The sequence below is a fragment of the Glycine max genome, chromosome 9, assembly GCF_000004515.6.
Source record: "Glycine max cultivar Williams 82 chromosome 9, Glycine_max_v4.0, whole genome shotgun sequence".
In the NCBI taxonomy this organism is placed as follows: Eukaryota; Viridiplantae; Streptophyta; class Magnoliopsida; order Fabales; family Fabaceae; genus Glycine; species Glycine max.
Window position 1 is genome coordinate 48,341,844 of NC_038245.2, and position 16,202 is coordinate 48,358,045.

The 16,202-nt window shown below is 31.1% G+C and overlaps 2 protein-coding genes across 2 annotated transcripts; one reads left to right on the forward strand and one right to left on the reverse strand.

The window, feature by feature from the left end:
- Positions 1–1,352: 1,352 nt before the first annotated feature.
- On the forward strand, positions 1,353–4,477 carry LOC100816569 (transcription factor MYB17). Its single transcript, XM_003534524.5, has 3 exons — positions 1,353–1,924; positions 2,737–2,866; positions 3,545–4,477. Exons 1-3 carry the CDS (start codon positions 1,789–1,791, stop codon positions 4,224–4,226), a joined length of 948 nt encoding a protein of 315 aa, XP_003534572.1. The 5' UTR covers positions 1,353–1,788; the 3' UTR covers positions 4,227–4,477.
- Positions 4,478–8,385: 3,908 nt separating this feature from the next.
- LOC100817104 (remorin) lies at positions 8,386–13,059 on the reverse strand. The gene is made up of 5 exons (XM_003534525.5): positions 12,830–13,059; positions 10,322–10,372; positions 9,860–9,947; positions 9,174–9,255; positions 8,386–8,810 (listed from the first exon to the last, which is right to left on the reverse strand). The coding sequence occupies exons 1-5, from the start codon at positions 12,963–12,965 to the stop codon at positions 8,616–8,618; spliced, it is 552 nt and encodes a 183-aa protein (XP_003534573.1). The 5' UTR covers positions 12,966–13,059; the 3' UTR covers positions 8,386–8,615.
- Between the last annotated feature and the right edge of the window lie 3,143 nt (positions 13,060–16,202).

Here is a 16,202-nt window from a genome sequence, read left to right on the forward strand (position 1 = left end):
TGAGAAATAAGATTTTCAGTTAATTATGTTTGTTAAAAATAAATGCCTAAATATCTGTAATTTAGATTTTAATAATGATTGTATTAGTACTACATTATCCTTAATTCTTAGAGTTTGATCTCGTTTATCATTTGCCATTTGATTAAAATTAAAGCGTATGTTCCAATCACTAACCTATTTAAATTCCTCTGTAAAAAAAATACTTATTTAAATTCCAATCTAAAATACTTATTTAAATTGAAGGAAATTTTCTTTTATTTTTGGGTAATCTTTATTCTTTATGCAGAAGCTAAAAGGAACAAGTAGGTCCTAATCTAGAATAATTAATGAAGGTCCTAGGATTTACAATTATTAAGGATAGATAAATACTTGAATTTATAGTTGATTTTTTATCTATGTGCTTTTCTTATTATATGTTAGAAATGATATTAAGACAATGGATAACGGTCTAGTACTATAATCGATGGCTTTATGATTTTTTCCTTAACCAGAATCTCTTTATTCTTTGATAGAACATTCTTAACTCTTCATATGGAGATAAGAGAAACAATGTGTGATGACCCAATATATTGAGATCATAATCTTCTTATAACGTGTTAACCTACTCGGGTTCTTATTATTTCCTAATGGGTCAACACTAATATCTGTTCATTTAAGTTCATATCAACTAATTTAATTGTCTAACAGACTTACTTAATTTACTCACATAAAATAAAACTCGCGAATAATAAATAATTAATATAATTATCTTATAATATTAAACGACATTAATTATTTTAAAATAAAAAATTAACAATAGGTCTTGATTGAATGAGTAAACTTAGAATCTAGGACATTGGGAATAATAATCATAATAATAGGTCATGGTCTTCTATTTCTAATTAAGAAAATCATCTTTCCAAGTTTTTAGAGCATTTGTTAAAAAATTAAAAAAAATTATTGAAAATTATAAAAAAAACATAAAATAAGTATAAATAATATAATTTTGTGTGTTTTAATATTTATTTTCTCTTTTTTTTTCTTAATTAATATCTTTAAAACACTAATTAACATTTAGATAAATGAAAATAAGTTGTTGCTCTTGGTCATGTTTGCCATAAAGAAGAAAGAGAAAACATCATGTCTTGTTGTAGCATTCATTCATTTCCTGGTATGTGTTCGTACCCTGAAATGCCAGTAATTGGACCCTCCATTAATGTTCGTGTCCTTCCCTTTAACTGTCTCTGTTGGTTTTGAATCCTGCACTGACTTTTCTGGAAGAGAATCCGCCATCAATGCATTCCATTTTTTTTTCTCTCCGCAATTAATGCTGTCACTATCAACTTCACTGCAATCTTGCTTCTCTCACACACCACAATTCTGTGCAAAATGAAAACCAAAAAAAATGCAAAACGCACACCCTCATTATTAATTAATACTCTCCTCCTCTTTCATTGTTTGTGTAAGTTCTTTGTCTCAATGATGATGCAACTTCTCAATGCTACAGCAAAGGCATTTATTGCACACTTTCAGCTTGAAACTCGCTGATCATACTTGCAAGCAAGCCCCCATCCAATAGCAATGCCACCTCAAATCAACCTTTTAGCATCTCCAAGTCCTTCACTATTTATTTTATTTATGTTCTCTTTGCTTTGATTGCCTTCTGGGGTGTTTCTGTAGTGTTGGAAATATAAAGGTGGAGTGTGGACTTTAAAAGGGTACTCTCTAAGTTTGTTGTTGCTTGTGATATTTTTACTTTGTTTATCTGCTGTGGTGTGTGTTGTTGTTGAGAGAGTTTGAGAAAGAATAATGGGAAGGACACCATGTTGTGACAAGAAGGGTTTGAAGAAAGGGCCTTGGACAGCTGAAGAGGATGAAATTCTTTCTAGTTATATCAAGAAAAATGGTGGTCATGGAAGCTGGCGTTCTCTTCCAAGGATGGCAGGTTTTGACACTTTGATATTGTTATTTTGTTGTTACTTTGTTTAATTTGTATTAGTTTTTGTTAAAAATCACTTTAGTTTTTGCTAAGTATATTAGTATGTTGCATAACTTTTTCTTTAAAATCGGCTTTAATCCTTGTTTTCAAGTGGCTTGGATGATTTTAGTTTTATCCATTTTATGTTAGTAACATAGTTTAACCATTGCACTGAACTATTAGAAGTTTACAACAATTTTGGGTTGAAGAGTAAGAAAGTTGCTGTCTTTGGCTATATTCACATTCATGGAATGATGCCTATGATAACATTAACACATGACATTCCAATTTAACAACTATTGAACAAGTGAAGAGAAGCTTTACCTCTTAACTCCTCTTAACCTTTTCCCCCACTCTTCTTTTTCATGTTCTTAAAAGTTAAAAGGCAAGAATATGAAAAGTAAAGTAATTTAAAGTAGGAGACAAATTTAATGCCGTACTTGGAGGTTGGAGCATTATATATTACGTTTACATTACCCTTTCTTCATGTTAAGCTATGAGCCTATGATCTTATTTTGCTCTATTTTTTTTCTTTCTGTGTGTATCCTAATCTTAACCAAAACTTGAGCTTCATTTTCTTTTCACTAGATTTATATTGCAGACAAACTAGTCAAGTGCCCCATGACTCCACTTTGGACACTTAAAAAAAAATCTTTTATTTCCCTCAAACCTTTGTCAAACAAATAAAAGAATACTTGACCGTTTATTCTGTTTTATTTAACTTAATATTCATGACCTCTACGTTTCCATAGATTTATAAGATTAATTTTCACTTTCAGGTCTTCTTCGTTGTGGCAAGAGTTGCAGGCTTAGGTGGACAAATTATCTCAGACCAGACATTAAGCGTGGTCCCTTTACTCTTGAGGAAGAAAAACTAGTCATACAGCTTCATGGCATCCTAGGAAATAGGTAACAACTAATTGGCTGAGCTATATATTTCTGTTTTTCAATATTTTTTATATAGATAAATGTTTAAAAAAACAAAGTAAGTCTTGCTTTTAAAATTTCCTATACAATAAGGTGGGAAAAAAAAAATTCTTAAACCAAACATACCACCATTAGATTTCCATCTCTGTCTTTCGGCTCATATCCATAAAATCAAGACAACAAATGGTGTGAATACATTTTTATCTGGGCTAATTAAGCCTTTTCCTCCCCACTCAAAATCTCAACTTCTGATCTGTTTTTCTCAAGATCCACTCATTTTGTGACTGTGAAAGACGTTCTAGACCTCTCAAGATTATCTTTGCAGATACTTTAGAATAAGAGAAATTATATGATATCCTTGAAAATTTAAGGGTTTTGGTACTTCTATTGAGAAACTCTCACTCCCTCTTACCCTCTTCCATGATGTGGCCAAACTCATTAATTATTAGCCTAAAAATTGAAAAAAGAACTAAATGAAAACTCTTACATAGTTACACTACTCTGGAGACCAACTGATCTTTATTATAATAAAATATAGAAGATTGCTGGGTGAACTATTATGTTAACATAGTACGTAAAAATTTCTGGTTTGTTCTTTACCTGAATCAGTTCAGATTCTTATTTTAAAGGCATATTTATGACTAGATAAACAAATTTCAGGTGGGCTGCAATAGCCTCTCAATTACCAGGGAGAACAGACAATGAGATAAAGAACTTATGGAATACTCACTTGAAGAAGCGTCTCAAAAGAATGGGTCTTGATCCCAAAACCCACGAGCCATTGGCCTCATCGACTTACCCTTTTCACAAGGCACCTGCATCAATCTCCACACGCCACATGGCTCAGTGGGAGAGTGCCAGACTCGAAGCCGAGGCCAGGCTCTCGAACGAGTCATCAAGGTTCAGCCACAACAACAATACCAATCCTAATTCAGATAACAATAAAACCACTGATTCTGACTACTTTCTCCGCATTTGGAACTCTGAAGTTGGAGAGGCATTTCGCAATGTTCATCATCACAAAGCTGATAATGACAACAACAAAATCATTACTACTAATACTCCTACTAGTTCCTGCCACAGTCCTCTTTCTGCAGGATCATCTTCCAACAAGTGTGAGTCAATTGCAACAAATGCAGACTTGGCTTCTAATGAACAAGAAATTATCACACCCTCTAGCATTGTCAAACAAGAGTTTGAGTGGGGGACTCGTGGATCCGACTCCTCAAGCTCTAATGACATGGAAGATTCATCAGACACTGCTTTGCAGCTCTTGTTGGATTTCCCTATAAACAATGACATGAGCTTCTTGGAAGGAAACTCTTTTATGTGTCCACTTTAGTGCATTGTGGAAGCATCAATGATATATTTTGTGTGATGTAGCTTTTGGTGTGGTGTTTTGTAATATTGCTATCTATATAAGCGGTTGAAGAAGTAGGAGAATGACATGACTTGGAAATTGGTTGAATATGGTCATTATTAATCAGCATAGGTGTGACAATTATTGTGGATTTTTTTTTATAGTTCAAGTCTGATTATGAATATAGTAAATGTTAATTGCACGGGTTGGCTTTGATTATGTTTTGAATATGTTGTGTATCAGGTTTCGGTATAAAAAAAACCATATGAAGAATAGCAATTAAGAAAATTGAGCGCACAATTGTGAATTATAACCATCCATAGTACTATATTTTCATAGTATTGGATCATTCATAGTACTTTATAGTTTTGAATTCTGTTTTGAATATTATTGTGGATCACTCATAGCACAATATGGATGGTTTATCACAAGTTTCTAAACTGGATCATTCATAGTACTTTATCATCATATGGTCTAGTGTGATCCGAACACAGAAACCTGTGATTAATTCTCATTAGCTCCACTTTGAGGACATTTCCTCTGCCTTAAAATTTCATCAATCCTTTTTTCTGTATTTGAATACTTGTATTTAATTATGAGAGGTTTAAAGGTAAAGCAGAAAAAGTTTGAGTGATAATATACAATCATATATATCCCACTCTTCACTAACACTTGTTATTTTTATTTTTCTTTTTATATCACATCTTTTATCATACCTATACTTCTCTCTTTTCTATACTTTATAGCAGTCCATTTACTCCGATGAGTTGCTCTTAGATCAATGCCTAAGGTGTTAATTCTATACTTTGATCTATTTCATAATGTATGAGAAACATGTTTGATATTATTATTTTTTTGCTCATTTATATAAAATAACTTTTTATTTTCCGTTTAACCTTGGATTGTCATTGTAAGATTTTGTTGCCTCTTGACTTCCTCCTAGAGAATGGTTTGTGTCCTATTAATTTCAAGATTTTTTATTTTTTATTTTTTCGTACATGTTCAAACTCCACTTTCACCCAATTTTAATTTAGAAAGCCAACTAGTGTCCTTCTGTCTCAGAATATGAACCGTACTGAACAATAAACTTGGCAAAATATCCCTAGTCACACCAACCAGAGATACAGACACCCTATGGATCATTAAATAACTGTCCTACTCAGGTATACACGGAGCATTCATTCATCCTGGACAACCGAGCCAAACAGCTAAGAACCTTTTCAGTTTTCATTACACCCCAACATGACCAAGAAGGAGGAAAAGGATCTAAAGTAACAAAATGAAAATAATTAAAATATCATGACTCAAAGTAAATGAAGTACTGAATACATGATCACATAAATCTAAGCTAATATTATGAAGAGACCGGTGGTTTCTCCTAAAGTCCTAAGTACAAAGACCGGTTACTCATAATATCATTAAAGTCTTATCAGAAAGTTATTTATATATAAATTTATAATAATTTATCACCCAATTGAGTTAGATTTTTTTAATATTTATATAAATGAATTTAGTTATAATGGATTTTTTTTACTTTTTTTAAAATATATAAATGAAAAGTTTCTAATATCAATTAATAATAAGTAATTATCTAATAAACGAGTTTTTTTGAATTAATCCGTGATTATTTTAAATAGATGGGATAAATGTAGAGCAAAATTGATAAGATTATGATATATGAGCAAATAGTATGACGTGGGATTGTTAATAAAAAAAAGTAAGACATGACATCACATTGTTTTTTTTAGCTAAGAGTGTCTTTAGTGATAGAATTTATTTTGGGATTCAATCATTTTTTTTAGGTTTTATGATGTCACATAAAATACAAGAAATTTTGACACTTTTTACTAAGTGATAGAATTCAATTTGAGTTTTTAAATTTTACTTACACAAAAAAAAATTGAAAAGAAATAAGTTTTTGGAAATTCTTTTCTTGAAATTCAATTTTTAGTATGAAAAATTCTTAAATAAAAATAATGGTAGATCTAATAGACAGAGAGTGGAGTCTTAAGCTCAAGAATCCCATTAAAAATACTTTAAGGACCATGGATTTTTCTCTCACATGAATGGATTTCCCACGTTAAAATCTAGTGTCAATTAATCTACTTGTATGTTATGTGCATCATATTATTTGCCTAAATTTGTTGTTAACTATTAGTTGCTATTTAGGAATTAGTTTTATGTTGAATATTTGCATGGAAATAGCCTCTTACCTCCAAATTATGATTCTTTTTGTAAAAATTATATATATTTTTCTGTTTAGTGTGATTCTATAGAGTAGATACTCTCATTTTGTAAATTAATGTTGAATTCAACTCAGTTTCAGGCCAAAGAAGAGAAGGTTCAAGTAATTGATGACTCGCTCAGCGAGACAGATCCGCTCAGCGAGTGACATTTGCTAAGCAAGGCATACGGCTCGCTTAGCACGTTGAGAAACCCTAGAAGAAGATCAGTCATAGATGTGCTCGCCCAGGGTGCAGCCAGCCCCCGCCCAACGAGGTCGTTGTTATCTCTTCTCGCGCTTAGCGCGCCTAGTCTCGTTAAGCCACAATTCACTTACTCTCATTTAGCGAGCCAGTCTTGCTAAGCGAGCCTTCGAAAGTTGAAAGGTCCAAGAACTTTTAAAAAACTGAAGTTGGCGGAAATAAAAGGGGAGAGTAAAAAACAGAGCAAAAGGGGAAGCAGAAGAGACAAAAAGAGGGCAACAAAGAGAACTTAGGTTAGAATGAGTGAAGTTTAGGGTTTAGAGGTTGTAGGAGACATCCTCAACCATTTTTTGCCATTTTCTTTCACTCAAAACTATTCCTTCCTTATATTGTGAGATTGCATTGCTTGTAATGAAAGGCTAAGCCTCTTTGTTGGGGAGTTCTGCTGAAACCTTGATGTAACACTCTTTTACTATCTATTTAATGCTATTTTTATGTGTTCATTGTTTCTATCTATGCTTATTTTACATGCTTATGACTTGATCACCCATTTGTATGTATAGTTAGAATTTTTACCGTTGCGAAATGCTTTAAAGCCTTACAACTTGGTAGAGCAAGCTACAAATCTGTATGTCTAGAAATGGAGTGCAGTGATCTAGTCCATATTATGTTGTAGGCTTAATACAACTCTTTTAGACTAAGTTTGTTGAGGAATCAAGGATGAAATTTAAAGAGAGTTAAGCTCATTCATTAGAGGGATCTTAGTTTAAGTAGTTTCTCAACATAAGAACACTAGGGTAACATTAAATAGAGAAAAATACATATTAAACATCAAGGGAAATTCAGTAGAATGATCCAATGCTTTTTACTTGATAGTTTTCACCTTCATAATTTTAGATATTTATTTTATGTTCAAATAAGTTTTTTAGTACAAAACTTAACATTTACCTTGCTTTTAATCCATACAAATGTTTACATACTGAATGTACGTGGTCTGAGTGAAACAAATTTCTTGAAGATATAATACTCGATCTTACCGTTTTATATTATTTGTGCGAATCGGTACACTTACCGATGTAATTCGAACCCACATGTTTGGTAACATATTCAAAGCTCACAAACGTGGATCAATACTAGAATTTGCATCTTTTGTTCTTTTGTTCTTTTTTGATGCGGAAAACGACAATACGTGGACTAGGAACGCCAGCCCAAACACACTAAACCCACTGTTAATTGGAAGGGAGGGAGTAGAGATCAAGTTTCCTTCCGCTTGCTTGTTATTTGTCATCTTTTCCAGACAAAATTAAATTCTTGTTTCTAAGGATGTTGTGAAAATTTGTTTTGTTTATTATTTTTATGCTTAAATATGTTGTTATTCCTGGTAAATACTCGTATTTTGTATTTGATTTCTAAAAAGTTTTCTTTTAAATCTATTACCTAACATGTAAAAAGTTTTGTTTTAGATTTCTATTATTTAATGGACAGGTCATTACTTAACTAATAGCGAGAATTTAATACAAAATTGTTCAAATATCAAAAAGCAGATTTAAAAGAAAAATTTATTATAAATCAAATGCAAAATTCAAATATATATATATATATATATATATATATATATATATATGGATCAAAAATATATTTATGCATTTCTTTTAAATTCTAGATACTTTATAGGCCGAGATGGTCCAATGGGAAATAGTGATAAGAAGAATGTATAAAGAGAAACTCAATTAGTTGATATTAGAGTAGTACTCTTAGGAAAAACCACCTTTGCATAGAACATTTCGCCCAAGCTAGATGATCAAAACAAAAGACATTTACAAAATTTTGTTTTATTTGGACTATTTCTTAGACATAGAAAACATTGAGAACAAAACATTAGAAACCACGGACAAAATGGGCAATTACAAATTATTTTGGAAATCAGACACAAAATGCAAAAAAATCAAAAGCACCCTATGGTCTTCTTTGGAGTGGTTCCTGTTGCTCGGTATTTTGCCGCCACTTCCTCTGTCTTGAGAACCTCTTCACAACGATTGGCTTCGATCATTGCCCTCTTCTCCCCTGCTTCCTTGTGAACTAAGGCCACCTTGTTCTTCATTCTTTCACCATGTTCTGCTTTCTTTTTCTCCAGTTGCTCCTGCTCACACATCAAGTTAAAAGCTATATTATTCAGCAAAAGTACAATATTTACTTCTATATTCACTTGATAGACTTCATTTACTTTATTTGTGACAGTAGAATCTGTTCTGATCTATTTCATAGCACATGCTTTTAAGTTATCTTTAAAGACAAAAAGAAGGGATCCATATATCAAGTATATTATAATATCATGCATCCTTTTCCTTGTCATGCAGGGAAACATAGGCCAAATTTATTATATTGAATTATTGATTGATATTAAGAAAGGATGCACTTTCTTCGGTCCAGTGCCATATACATCATGTTATTACGTAGCATGTCACCATGCTAATAAATACTGAACCGGTTAATTAAGTATTACCTCAATTTTTTTCAGCTCAGCTTCAAGAGTTGCCTTCTTGCTGTTTTCCCAAGCAGCAATAGCTGAGAGTTGTTTTTGAGCTCTGTTATCAGATCAAATAATTTCTAGAGTTTAGAGATGAACATACATTGGAAATTAGTAAGGATCAAATAATCTATGAAATGGCATATCATCATCATCATGGCCTACTAATCACAAAAATCACAATATCTTAAGACTAAGGGAGGCATGTAAACTATTTTTTTCTTTTTTGTTCTCCAGAGGCATTCTTCTTCAAAGGCAATCATATTTGAAACACTATTAGACACTAAATACAGGTACCTCTCCTAACAAAATTTCGAAGCTTGGGTTGCCACGTTATAGAGGAGAAGAGGATTAGTCCCTTCCACTAGACTCAACTCTCTTGGAGGCATGAGAACAATTGAAGGGTTGGGAGCTAGGATTATGTCATGCAATAGTACCAACTAAGTACTTATTTGATAGGTTGTCTATTTCCTAGTGGCATTTGCTTTTGCAATGTGACTTGGTTTTAACTATTAAAAAAAAAAAAATATTGTCACTTCTTTGAAGCATACACCTTGGAGGGAAGGATGAGATGAGAAAGGAAGAGTGAAGCAAGGTGTGTCAGAAAATTGGTGCGTGAAAAAAATTAAAGGCAAACTGTTAAAAGTACATAAAGTCTTCACCTGTTCTCTGCTTTGGCCTTTTCACTTTCTTCCCATGCCTTCACATAGGACAGCTTTTTCTCTTTCTCTACTTCTGCCAGAGCGATATCTGTAGACCATTGAAGTACATAAACATCAGTGAATTGCTTAGGAATAGATATGCCATAAAAAAAAAAGTGACTGGTGAATCAGCATCTCCTAACAGGATTTTTGTGAATAGATTGCGTAATTGTGTTAGTCCTAGCACATATTCAGTTACCAAGGAAGAGACAGAGATATGTCAGCTACAAATCCGTGTATACATTTGCAAATGTGTATATACCCGACAGGATAGTAGTGAATATACTCATTCAGGTGATTGAGAAATTAATTAGCTAGGAGCTCCAAATATTAAAATGTACTTTTTAATGAAGATCAAATATTCAAATGACTATAAGATATTGTTACAGTGTAAATTGAAATATGTGAACAGTCAACCCTTACCTCTATCAATGGATCCTCTTGAGCTTTGTTTGTTTTCAGGAACTGGTGTCTCTGTTGTTCCAAAAAAATTTCTTAAAATTAGTAAAGTAAACAAATGATATAAAAGGGTACTAAGGGTTCTATTTAAATAAGTCTATCTAGAAGGACATGTTGGAGAAGAAAATTAAAAAAAAAATGGAATAAGTTTTTCTATAAGTTAAAATTAACTTATATACTGATTAATTTATAGAAATTTTCTCATCTTTAAGAGAATTATATGAGAAATTTTCTACCAATTAACTTATGGAGAAATTTATCTCATTTTTTTTCTTCTAAAAGTCCTTTTTTATAAGCTTATCCAAACATGTCTAACTATTTCAAAGAGAGAAATGTGGATGTAATAATAAGGCCATATTAGTAATAGTGGTGTTGTTTATTTACTAAACCTTCGCATCCAAATATCAAGTATATGCTCAATTAACATTTCACCGGTCATACCAACATTTAACTGAGATATTCCAATTCAGCAAAAGACAGAAAACAAACATCCTATACTAAAGGCATGTGAGATATGCTGTGTAAATATGTACACAGTCATGTCAATGATTATTCAGTAAAATCATCAATAGTGTATGTTGAAAAATATAAATAACATGGAAATTAATATTTTCATCAAATAGACTGTAATTTTATATTATTGAATGAATTGTCCCAATCAAGCAAATTTATGGGTCACAAAAAAGTTGGAGAAAGCTAATGGGTGGAGGGCCAGGGAGCTGCATTAGTGCTGTGCAATTGGTTGTCTTCATCCAACTATGTGCAACTAAAGCATCACCTATAAGTGTTTGTTTAAAAGTGAAATTCAAGCATGACTCACGTAAGTTTAATCGTTTATTGATTGTCAAACCAAAATTAATAATATATATCAAACAATGTAAAATTATCATACAGAACCAAGGAGAAACAGATAGAAAACTTAATGCCAAAAACTCTTAAATCACCAACATTTACTGCAAAAAAAAAAAAAGTGTTATTCATACAACTTATAAAATACTACTATTTTATAAGACAAGACATTTTGTGTTTATTTCTTTCCATCATATAATTTATGACATCTCATATTTCTTTCTTTTAGTTGTATAATTTGCTGTGCCAGTTGTAAGAATTCTCATAAATAAAACTAATATATCTTTAACATTTTCCTAATTCCCCTCCCCAAAAAACATGTTCTAAAGATAGATGAGCAAAAAAAAAAATGAAAATGAGAAAAAGTAGATACAGATTTAACTGATATAGTTGCCAACAGCCTGGAACATAAGAATCCATTATTCAAAAAGAAAATATTTTAGCATAAAATAAATATACACATAACATAATGTAGTTTTTTCCTCATTGTTGGATTTGAATCATGATGCGCATTGTCTTATTATTAGAATAACTTTGCCTATAAATTAAAGCATCGTTTGCCAGAGTGGAAAAACACGTTTCCTCACGCCATTGGGAAAAAACATTTTATGATCACATATATGGAGGGCCTAACAAAAATCATTTATTGGGTCAGAGAAGAAACTCATCATTCATAGAACAAGATATGATGAAATATGGCTAGTTGAGACAACATTTCTAGAGTACAACAGCAATACTGTAGTATTGGGAATAACTTCTTGTAATCAAATATTTTTCATATACTAATACAAGAATCAAAACTTCAAAGCCTAATCAACATGCTTAAAAATCATAGCTATCTATCTATGTTGTTCTTATTAGTAACAAATCATTTCTCTTTACTATAATAAAGGAGCATAAATACAGTTAGTTTCACTTGACTCCCAAAACACTACCGTTAGCATAAATACACTCACGTTGCCAAAATAAGCATTAAATAAATCACGGAACCAACTTTTGCAAGCCAAAGAATGCAGGTTATATATAGAAGATAATTTTCTCATTTGATATTTATTTACTTTAATTATATGATAAGTATAACTTTTAAAATTTATTATGATAATTAGTTGTAATAATAATATTTAAATATTAAAGTTGACCTAATACTAGTTAAAACCAACTCCTGCAAGCCAAATAATACAGTATACAGATCGTATATAGAAGATATATAATCGAATGGTTTCCTTACCCTGTCCCCATTAAGAAGACATCACTCACAGCATACAGATCTAATAAATGAAAGAAATATCATCAAGAGTTCAATCAGAGTGCATATAGACAAAACTCAGGGAAATCAGGCAAAAGTGAAAGTGAATTATTGGAAAAAGTTGTGAAATGATCACTTTTCATTCAAAACGTCCAATCCATCCATATCCTTAAAACTCTCTCAAGGGATCAAGACCTTAGAAGTGTTGCACCAAAACCATGTTTCCAAATTTTCATATTAACATTGGTTACACAAACTAACTCCACAGCTCAACAAAACCAAATTTTGATGAAAACCCACGAATTTTCTGCCTTGAAAACGATCATCAGAGTATGAAAGCATGAACATGAACACGTGGAATGCAAAAAAAAACTCACTCTCTGATGCAACAACAGTAGCCTTGGATTCCTCTGTTTCAGAAGCTTTCTTTGCAACAGCGTCGTTAGATGGCACCTCAGCCGCAACCGGAGCCGGAGCTAGGGCAGTTTCGGGCTTCGATTGCAGCTCTGGCATTGCCGTTGGCTTGTTGGAAAGTTGAATTGAGAAACAGAACACAGAAGCAGAGTGAGGGAGAGAAAAACAGAGGAAATGTTACTATTTATATTATATACAAAAGTTCCAAGAAACATGGTGGACCCTTAATAAAGTGATTGTTTCTCAGGTATTCAACTATTTTGCACCCTAGAAAAGGGTAAGCACGTCCAAGATATTGAACCATTGATTATGGTTACATTGGATAGAAACTCTGCTATATTGGACATTATTAGGCTTATAGTAACCCTTGAGCCAAAAAAATATTAAGCTAATGTAAAAACAGAAAATAAATAATAGGAATAAAAAATGACTTAATTGTATTTTTTTTTCTCTAAAATTACACAATTTTGTAAATTCTGTCATCAAGATTTTTTTTTTTTTTGCAAATTTTACCTTCAGTTTACAAAATATCACAAATTTTGTTTCAACATACTAAAATTGTCACAATTAAGACAACTCTGTAATAGTTTTGTTTTTTCCTTCTTTTAAATCACTAAAATTAAGACAATTTGCGATCTTTTATAATTAGGAGGCAAAATATTCAAAAAATAATAATAATTTAAGAGCAAAATTGGCGAACTTGTAAAACTTTTGAGACAAAATATACAATTAAGTCTAAAAATAAACCCCTTTATTTTTATAATGAAATAAATATAGTTCTCTTGTTTAATTATAATCTTCGAAATATTTTTCTTTTTGTTCAAATAGTTAAGGATTTGTAATAATTTGAAATACAAACAATTTAAAATTTTTTAGAAGTTTAGTAAAAAAATTAATAAAACTTAAAGAAATAGTAGGGTGTAAAATTATTTGAAGAGTTGGATTTTTTTTTTCATTTTACATCTAATCTGATATTTTAGTTTGTGAGTTTTAATAAAAGTAAAAGTGATAAAGGTGTTAATTATAGAAGTTAAAGATTTCTTTTTGTTGAAATAGAAGCTAAAGAAATGATAGATCAAATTAACTACAAAAATAAGACTAGTTAGGTTGTGGTTCATCTACCAATCAAAAAGAAAAGAAAAAGGTTTTGGATCATCACACGGTGAATGTGCAGTGGAGTAACGAGAAAGGTGAGTGGTTGCACGTACTGAAACATTGCAGAATGTGCCGACACACGACACGGTGCCACGTGTACGTGAGTGAAAATGAATTCGATTTTGCATGTATTTGTGGGGCCCCCCGGATATTGACTATTCTGTTCGAATTCCACAGTTTGTTGACTTTGTTCTATCAATCTCATCCTTTCCGTATCCAAGTAGAAATAAATAATTCAGGATATATTGCATAGTGGAAAATATGATTGCCCACCAATGTTTTTACACTAATTTTATATGGGTTTATGATACAGACCATTTTTTTTTACACTTGATTTTTCTCTAGTACTTGATGGAATGGATCAAAATAGAGATTTTTTTAGCCAAAAAAATAACAATGACAAATAAAACAGTGTCAAAATTCATTTCGTACTTTTTGTGCAGAAACACTTCATACTAAATACCAAGGCTGTTTGAAAATATGCTATTATATATATTTCTCTAAAATTAAATTAAACATTAATCAAACATGTTTGTGTTATGAACGAACTTTTGAGCAATACGTGATATATCTAAAAGATAACTATAACCTGCGGAGAAATACAATTTTCATGCAATGAATTGGTAGGTGATGTTGTTTAGTTCTCTTTTTATTCTTTCTTTTTTTTGGAAGCAAGATATCCTACAATTATAAGTTATGGGATTAATTTTCGAGGTATAAAAATCACTAAAATGAATTTAAATCCTCTTTTAATATTTTTTTTTCATACACACGATTAAAAAATTAAACTTTTGTCAGTGTGCTTAAGAAATTTAATCATCTATTCATTGTCCTAAAGAGTTGGTATGTTGTTTCGTTCTTATCTATAGACGTGGGGTTCTTCAATATGCAGGTTCAAAATACGTACTTAATAAATGGAAGCAAATGATTCGAATATGATTGTGATAAATGGCAATTGCAAGTTGTTCTAATTAATAAAGGAAAATATATATCATGAAAAGGATTGGATACCATGAATTTGTTTTTTTATTTTTATTTTTCGGCTTAAATGAAAAAGGCTTGGATAGATATGAGATGAGAGAACATTCTGAAAACCGAGTTTTTTTCTATGGCAAATATTTACTGAATTATTTTCCTTTGATCTTCAAATGACGTCGCTTTGATCTTGATTCTGATCAAATTCCATGGTCATTGTCTCCACTTTATAGTGCCTTTTCAAGTTCGAACATATATTTGATGATTAGCCTTCTGAACAGTTGATGGATATATTGATTATAATATATTTATATGATCAGAAGTCATTTTTAATAGTCATAGAGACACACCTTTGTCTACCATTTTCAAATTCCAGTTTTGATTCAAAACAAAATGGGATAAGAGAAGACAGATCGTGGTCATACAGTCTTGTCAGTTGGTTGGAATGTCATTGGTGTTTAAGGCTAAGTGATCTCTATTATGACTATGTTTATATTGACATAGCATAATTTAAGCAAAAGTATTCATTTAAATTATTTTATTATAAATTGTGTAAAAATTCTAACCAAAATATGTACTAAGTATTTATTATATAAAAACCATTAATATAAACATTAATTTTTAAAAATTACTCGAACAAAATACACAATAAGTCTAACTAGTTTCTCGGTTAGTAAAACACAAAATTATAATAGTGTATTTGGTACAATGAAATTAAAAATAATACTTAAATTAAAGTAATCTAACCAAAGTGCAGGATTCATACTAATTTTTAGAATTTTCCTTCTTTCCGCTCCACTTCACCACTTCCAAACACATGATAAGTGTCATGATAAAGTTGTATATTAGACTAACTAATGTTTTTTTTTTTTTATCAATTTGTTTAGGTGTTGAAGATAGTCGCCTGATAGTTAAACACTTATAATTCTATTAAATATTAATTTAAGTGAAATTAAGTTCGATCTTTTTTAAACAATGTATCATAACATGAATAAAATAAAGACTCCAATTAAAAGTGATCAATTATGTTTTGATAAAGATTAATTATTAAAAAAATTAGTGAATACTTAAACCAATCTTATGATAAACAAAATACTAGGTAAACACATAAGTGAAAAACTTTACAGAGTTAGGAACCAGGCAGTAGCATCATGAAAGTGGAGCTCCACAATGGGTAATAGTGCAGAGAATCTAGGTCAGAGGTTT

Bases quoted from the DNA above. Each gene is read 5' to 3' on its own strand.
- LOC100816569 (XM_003534524.5), top strand. From the start codon at position 1,789: ATGGGAAGGACACCATGTTGTGACAAGAAGGGTTTGAAGAAAGGGCCT. The intron at 1,925-2,736 runs GTTTTGACACTT...TTTCACTTTCAG, and splicing joins TTCTCTTCCAAGGATGGCAG to GTCTTCTTCGTTGTGGCAAG. The intron at 2,867-3,544 runs GTAACAACTAAT...AACAAATTTCAG, and splicing joins CATGGCATCCTAGGAAATAG to GTGGGCTGCAATAGCCTCTC.
- LOC100817104 (XM_003534525.5), bottom strand. From the start codon at position 12,965: ATGCCAGAGCTGCAATCGAAGCCCGAAACTGCCCTAGCTCCGGCTCCG. The intron at 9,948-10,321 runs GTAAGGGTTGAC...AATGGTCTACAG, and splicing joins AAGAGGATCCATTGATAGAG to ATATCGCTCTGGCAGAAGTA. The intron at 9,256-9,859 runs GTGAAGACTTTA...ATCTGATAACAG, and splicing joins AAGGCCAAAGCAGAGAACAG to AGCTCAAAAACAACTCTCAG.